Source organism: Apaloderma vittatum, unplaced genomic scaffold (genome assembly GCF_000703405.1).
Source record: "Apaloderma vittatum isolate BGI_N311 unplaced genomic scaffold, ASM70340v1 scaffold7795, whole genome shotgun sequence".
NCBI classification, from domain to species: Eukaryota; Metazoa; Chordata; class Aves; order Trogoniformes; family Trogonidae; genus Apaloderma; species Apaloderma vittatum.
Window position 1 is genome coordinate 17,489 of NW_009717575.1, and position 8,011 is coordinate 25,499.

The window sequence follows — 8,011 nt, forward strand, 5'->3', positions numbered from 1 at the left end:
GCAAAAGATAACTTCATTAGCACCTAATGGATAATCACTCTCCTTGGCAGCTTGCTTTTCACCGTGAGTTTGTCTAGCTTTGCCTTCATTTAGATAGTGATCACTTTTAATCCTTTGCTTAGAAATCAAAGAGCCTCCTGTTAGCACACTTGTGTTCCTCATTGGCATACACAGAGGACAGAGCTTCTCACTTCTCTTAAACTAAATAGATTGAGGTCCCTGAGTCTTTGGCTGCAAGTCTTCTTTTCTGAACCTGTAATATTCCTTGTGGCTTCTTTGAAGTCTCTTCAGTATGTTAACACCTTCCATGACTTGTGAATGCCAGAATCTGATGCTAGATCTGGTGTCATCTGTGACAAAGCAACTTCAGATCTTTTCTGAAGGAAAATTAACAGTCAGGGGAATATTATTAGAGGCTCACCTTTTTTTTATGTGCAAGATAGATTCCAAGGATATGCCTAGTGGAGGTGAGTCTGTCTTGAACATAGTGCATGTGGCAGAATTGTCAAGTTCAATTCTGGTGCTCAAAGACAGACGTAGTTCCTAGTTAAAGCTCTTCAAGATCATTCAAGACAGGTTAGTACATGACATTGCTTGCCGTGTGAATACTCATCCATGGACTCCATCCAGGCTTTTTGGTAAAAATGGGCCTTGATGTTGATGCAACATACATCTTTGGCTCCAGTTCACTGCCAGTCACATTAATTTCTCTCCTCTTAGATCTTCATGGTACTATCTTAGGGTTATTGAAATGCTTTTTAGAAGCTACTAAGTGTTATGCTGATGTTATAAAAGACTGTACACTATCCTCTACATAGTTTTTGGGCAGATAACAGATTCTTCCAGTAGAGCATGAATTCCATACTATGGGATATACATACTGAAGAATATTTCCCAGGGAAATAATTATCAGGCTATGCCAGGAAATGATGGTTTCTTGAGGTTGAAGCTTGAAGTGCAAAATAATGACACTTTTCAGGGAGCTCTTTTCAGGGAGCTAAGTGTCAGAAAAATTCATTAGAAGCCTTTGCTGTAAAAAGATTTCAGTAATTTTAAAAGGTTTGGCATTTCTGCGCATTGATAATATAGTGAGTTCGCAAGAAGACTTTAATACATCACACACCTGTTAGGTTTGGAAACTTGATAATTAAATAGGTAATTTTTAATTGATGCATGAAATAGAAGTCTGGTCCCAGCCAGTGGAAACCGTGTTGTACCACTCACTTTTCAGTATTATGTCTGGATGAATTGAATGCCCTTAAGAGTTGACAGCAGAGTATGGGAACTTCCACACCAACATCAGCAGGTCAGAACAGAAGCTTCTGTCTTTTCTGCAGTCTTTATGTATTTATTTATGTTATTGCAGTCTTTATGTACCTTGGTCTTTACTAGCGGTAAATCTGCAACTCCACTCACAGGCCTCTAAGCTACAGCAGTTTTTGCTTGTTTCTCTCTACTGCTCAATTAGAAGAACACCAAAGCAAAGCAAACAAAAAGCCTTTTCTAGTACAAAACCAGTTTTTCTAGAAATTCTGCCTTTTGTCACGTAGTCTTCCTAATTTTGGTGCCTCAAAATTCCTGTCACAGAAAGAGCCGAGCTCACCATAGCTTGGGTTTGTGTGTGTGAAATTAAGATTTCCATGGTAGATAAACCACACAGCTGGAAGGCATTTTTCAGCTAGCTCTGTTGAGAATGAATGATTGATTGTGAACCAGATTTTCCTTTTTCTGTGCCAGCACATTCAGATAAATTCAGTGGAAATCACATTGTGTTTATGAAGGCTCTGTCTCATCACTACTTAACAGAGTAGCATGTGGATGTATTAAGATTGGCCTGTACTACAAGTCCCAAAAGGTATTAAAAAATACCTTAGCAGTTAACTTCCTCCTTTTGTGCCAATATTTGTGACAAAAGGAGAGACCCGGGCATCTCAGCTGATGTTTGCTGCTATGAGTATCCTGTCAGGACTGCGTCAGCAGAGTAGTAATTGTACCGTGGGCCTGTGCTGCACGCTCAACGCCACTATTCAGCTGTTGGAGTGAGCTGATTAAGGTACAGAGCTGTTGGTGTGGGTGGAAGTAGGACCCCTGCTGCCACCGCTCCCAGTGCAGCCATGAGCACTCCCTGCTGTAGGGAGGGCACACTCAGGTTCCTCAAATCCAGTCTGCGGGCTGCCTTCTTTCCCATGAGTTTCCATGTTCCCCTACCATGCTGTAAATAATGCTGAGCCTGGCTGTGCCCTCAACGCTGTTTTATAAAGAACGTCTGTAAATAAAGTAGTTTTTCTGCCCAGCTGCACCGTGAGCTGAGCAAAATACCCTCAGCACCATGGCTGCATGTGTCCATCGTATCACCTCTGACAGCTTCTAGCTGTCCATGCCTAAACCTTCAGCCAACCCTGCAGCCCTAGTGCTGCAGGGTGTTGCAGAACAGATGTTCCTTTAAAAACAGCAGTGGTGTCCTCTCCCAGGATGTGTATATTGGCTGATTTCAAAAAGAAAACAGGCCTATAATCCACCAGTGTTACCGAGAGGCTTTTGTTCTGATGGCCACTTAATATTCATATGGCTTGAGCTTCTCTCGGGGTATCCAAGTTCTCTTGATCTGTAGGAAAATGCATTGGGTCAGTAATGCAGGCAATGCCTGTGGTATTTTTGCAGCCAGGCAGAGCATTCTGCCCTGTTTTCAGCCAGCTGGCAGCTGTATAGCTGCTGTTGGCCCAGGACTGGGTTAGTAGTGAACGCTGAGTCCAGGCTTCCTGCCACATTCCTGTGTGACCACACAGTTTCTGTTCTGCTCAGAGCACAGGCAGAGCTCAGTGGTACCATTCTGTGTGCATGTATCCAATGTGCCCGTGTCTTCTGCGTATGTGTTCAGAGGGAAGCTTGTGAGATAGAGGAATTGCCAAAGGCTGTAGCTGTTCCTGCTGCTTCATTCAAGTGTTGTAGGAGAAATTTTGGGCATGTTCTAGCGTGTTCGCTAAAGCTGCCATTTCCTAAGGGGGAAGTGGAGGAGCCTTAGCACAAGTTCTCAGCATCTCACTGAACTGGAGTACTTGGCAACAGTAAAACTAGAGTTTGCAAGCTCACCTAGCCTCATACCTGTTAACAACAGTTCTTCTGTCTACGTTGTAGCATGAAGTTGTCTCCTCACATTCTAAAGCAAGTTAATGATTCCACTGGAGCTATTACTTTAAACTTGGCTGCAAAGCTAGTTTTCTCCATTGTAGCTGCTTGCCCACTCTCAAGGAGTGATTCTGGTTCTTTGATTTCATTCCAGCCCTCTTACGTTACAGAAGCAGAAAGCTGAAATCCAAAGAATTGAAGCCCAGCCCCCTAATACTACCAGTTCCCTTTTAGGGCAGAGCACTTCAGGCATGTACCTTCCAGCGACAGAGCAACATTGCCAAAAGCTGTATACACGTGCTGTCCTGAGCTATGGGGCATCGAAATAATTCATTATGTGCTTTAACTGAAAACACTTTTCTCGTGATACACTTCATCTACTTAACATCACAGGAGCAGTGAAATCAGGAAGAACAAATAGCATCACTGCGGTTTGGCTGAGGAAGAGGCAAATAGAGAGGAGGTTTAGCCTTTGTATTTATTGTATCTAATGCAACAATTTCCATAACAACTAAGCCAAATACTCATTTCTTTGGAGAGCTTGCGTGGGAAAGATAAGACATGATCACGTGCAGTGTCATCTTGCTTTGCCACCATGCCCTGAGCTGCTAATGCCATATCAACATTCAGTTTTTATTGGTGTGCTGAACAAATACAACTCTTGTTGACAGTCGGCACCTAGATTTTTCCTCCACCCTTAATCTTGTACCTTGACCCTCATCTTGACATCAGTCTGCGCTGTGAATATAATGGCTTGACTTTCTTTCCTGTTCCCTTAGTTTTCGTGGGAGGTAGGCTGCCATAAGGAATGAGGAAATACCTGACCAGAGGATTTGATCAATTGAATAAAATGTCTAGATTATTCTTCCTGAGCAGCTATCAGATCCTTCTGGGTGAGTAGCTGACTTAAAGAACTTGTGTACAAAATAACACTGCTTTCCTGAACATCATTTATTCTACCTTGTCAGTGCTGGGATTTTCAGGGAGCTGAGTCTCCAGTAACACGATTCGGGTAACATAGTGAGCTCTGACTGTACTTAAAAATGAAGACCCGTGTGGGCAGGGAGAGGCGTGCTCTTCACAGAGCTAGGCTGAAACGTGCTGCTGCTCTGTGAGTGGTCTGTGACTGGGCCTTGGGGAACCTCTGCACTTCTATGGCCAGTCTTAGGGTGCTGAAGTTCTTGCCATCCTGCAAAGCAATTTAGAACCCGGTAACTGACTCTTAATAACTCAGATACTAAATGGCGTGGATGGATGGACGGACGGATGGATGGATGGATACATGGGTAACAGATTTCAAGACAATGGGCCACATCCAAAAGCAACTAAAGATAGTGAACCTAGAAGGTCCTCACCAGAATACACTTGGCATGTTGTCATTAAAGCACAGAACAAAGACACAACTTAGTATGTACAAATTAGTTAGTACTTACCAATATAAGACCATTTTGACCCTGTTTAAAGACAAAGGAAATGTTACTGTGAATACTTGAAGTTGATCATACTCTGTAAAGAAACAAATTGGTGCTTAAACTCACACACTGAATTTTATAATACTTTTATCTGTCTTTCTGGCCCTAGATGTTGAGCAAAACATAAACACTTTCAAAGGTTATGAAGTCTTCTCACTCAAATTGTAATTTCCCTGTGATCCTGCTCATAGGGTTGACCTTGTTGTGGTCCCTTAAATCCTGAAGCAAAACTTTTGTCAGTATTTTTCTTTTTGTATGTGTGTGGAACAGCCACAGACTCTGTGGGTAGATCCCTAATTTTTTTCCGGTTAGGAAACTAAGGAATATAATTGGGGTGTAGCTACAATGAAAGCCCTCATGCCCAGGTGAGGAGTTTGGAAGACATCGATGGATTACCACTTGCTACCCTGAGAAGTGATGGGTGGTCCTTTCTCTACAGCAGATCTGGGATTTGCCAACTGAAACAATAGGAATAGATGAACTTTGAAAAGGGAGCATGAGACACGAACCCATATAAGTCAGAGAACCCCAGGGGGCTGAGTGAGTGTTAAAATGATCAGTATTCATCCCTTGATTAGGGAACTGAACTTGGGACAGTGTCTCTGCATGTCTTTGGAAATGTCTTGATTTATTAAATGCTCTTTTGAAATTTATTTATTTATTGGTTCTGAAACCTACTTAAATTTGTTCAGCTTGCGGTGTGATTACAGGTGCTTGTCCTGACAGACCTGAACAGTGCTGGTTATCAGGCTAATGCACATCTTTACTCTCTGCAAATTTAATTTTATTTCTGCTTGGAATTATGAGTCTGGCAAACACTTAGTATGCCTACGTACGCGTGCATGCATGCAGACAAATATTTATCCTTACATGCACATGTCTTTTCCGTACATGGTCCTTGGCTGCATTTCTTGTACTCTGTGTTTGGGATTAATTTGTAGGGATGCGCAAAACAGCTGCACTTAACTCTTTTGTATTAGCATGTGCTGGAAGCTTCCAGTTCATCAGGACCACTGTGCCTTATTCTTTTACACTGTAATTTTCAAAATGAGGTATGTGTAATCATCCTGGCTGAAGTCCCCAGGTTCCTCGTGTAGAGGAGTTCATGTACTGTCTTAGATTTCAAGATGAGAAATCTCATTCTCCTCTCCCCTTCTCTCTGCAGGGGATTATCTCTTATTAACTTTTTGGGGCTTACATCCTCTCATCAGTTACCTCTGTAGGTAAAACTTGCATGAAGATAGCAACTGAGTGTCAGAAGGTTTTAGAAAATGCAACATACTCATCTGAGCGGAGTTTGAACAAATATTGGCTTAACTACAACAATTACTCTCTGCTTGTGGTCTTACTGCCCATTAAAATGTGTATGACGTGTCAAAACTATGGTCTTTATAATCTCGAACAACCTCAAAACAGTTGATTTCAAAGGTTTTCAATATTTTGGATGTTTTATGCCAATTGGAATAAAAAATAAATGAAAGCTTAAAGTCTTTTGCCAAGTGAAGTTTTCGTTAGCCTGTGAGCATTTTGATCTGCAGTTCACCACCATTATGACTTTACTGATGTGAGCGCAATAGTAACAACTAGTGTTGCTAAGACTGAGGCACATTTAATGCTTATTTCTTCTAACTTAGATCAGAGATGAACAGATGACCAGATAGCAGAATCTTCTTGATTTTATCTGACTGAACATGTAGAGCTGCAAAAGTGACCTGTACCTGTGACGACGTTCCTGCCTCTCTGTTCGTGTGCGGGTGAGTGCTGACCTGCCCGTGCATGGCAGAAGAGGTTCCTAGAGCCAATGTATCTGTGTTTCGCTGGTCAATACCCAGGGAACAGATAGGCTCCCACTGTCACTTGGGAGCCAGGAAAGTGGGAATGGTTTTAGTTGTGATAGTCTATGTTAGTTGTGTCTCTGACTTGGGAAGATATCAGAGACAGGCAGATGCTGTAGTTCTTGTCTGTTCTTGGTACTGGGTGATTAATTCAAAGGCAGGTACTCTCCAGCTTTCCCTTCAAGATGTATCATAAGACATATCTGTTTGACAGATCTTTTCACTTCCAAACCTTCTGTTTTGTCACAGAAAGCACCAACCTCTAGGAACCTCTACCCTTTGGGAAGGAGATTCTGCTAGAGAATATAGCCGGTTTTCAGAGGGTGTATGCCCACCATAAGATGATGACCTTAAAAGTTTTAATTCCACCCCTTATGTAGCTCATGCAAAAAAAAAAAGGTAAAATGCTGGTCTTAGCAGAGCTCTGTGTGAAACTCATGGCTCTGGATTACTCCTGAATCTTCAGTTCTTCTTTTGGACACATGAATATACAAGCAGAGTAAGTCCTCTTACAGAGCCTTTTACAGTGACTCTCCCTCATATCCTATAATCACCCTAGGTGGATTGTAATTAGCTGGAGGGGATGAAAATTGATTACAATCAGCTTGACTAGATAAACATTAACTCCTAAAAAGAGAGTGAGGAGTTCTGAGCTACTGAAATCAGTCCTGTTCAAATATAAGAGAGCTTCACAGGGATTGCGTTCTTTTCCTCTGGTTTAAAAATAAGCAGGACAGAGGGAAAGGTATGATGCTTGCACTAACTCTGAGAAGAGCCAGTCTCTCCTTCATTCTGTGACAAACACAGAGATCACAAAGCAAGGCATACTGAGTGTGCAAGAAGTCTCTAGTGCAAAGTAAATCAGAAGACAAATTTCTTTTTCCTGCATATATCAGAATACTAATTCTGATAAATTGAAATATACAACTTTGAGCATGTTACTGAGATAATATTAATGAAAAGATGCCAGTTTTCTGCATACATTAGCTACCCTAAGTTACAACTGACAATAAAACAGAAAGTTGCAAGACTTTACCATTCAACGGCGTTTGCATTGCGAGTTGTGTCTTTAGCAGGAAAAAAAGCACAGTAGCAGCTGTGACTGTACTGAAGCTCTTGGCTGACATCTCAAGGAAAGACTTGTAATATTCCGACACTTCACAGGTTTCTCTGTACTCTGAAGAAACTCCTTTAGAGATATGTGGCAAATGTCAGAATGCACACACAGAGCTTCTGCTAATGGTTCATTGCCCTTCTCTCCCCTTGTCTCTCTCCTTCCTTTTAGGACTGCTTTTTATAAAGCTCCTGAGGCTCAACCCAAAACAAATGATGTAATCAGACCTGCCTCTAGGTCACAGCACCCTCAGAAAACTGATCATGTCCTTCGTTACCTCAGTTTTAGTTTGCTCCTCACAAGGCAGGCTCTGGCATTTCAAGAAGGAAGTCAAATATGGAACTTCAGAAATTATTTAGCAGAGATGCAAATGCTTTAAAAAGGTGTCCTCTCATGGGCCATAGCACAGGAGAGTTTTTCTAGCTTGTTTCAGAGTGTCTCCCTCAAGTCCCATTTTTGAATCA

General features: G+C 41.9%; 1 protein-coding gene across 1 annotated transcript in view; it reads right to left on the reverse strand.

The window, feature by feature from the left end:
* The window catches only part of CA12 (carbonic anhydrase XII), an 18,516-nt gene extending 10,814 nt beyond the window's left edge, over positions 1-7,702 (reverse strand). Inside the window, exons 1-2 of the mRNA XM_009869954.1 lie at positions 7,470-7,702; positions 4,560-4,580 (exon numbers count right to left, since the gene is read on the reverse strand). Of these exons, the coding sequence (XP_009868256.1) occupies positions 4,560-4,580; positions 7,470-7,560 (112 nt within the window). The 5' untranslated portion in view covers positions 7,561-7,702. The remainder of the gene's footprint in view (positions 1-4,559; positions 4,581-7,469) is intronic.
* Between the last annotated feature and the right edge of the window lie 309 nt (positions 7,703-8,011).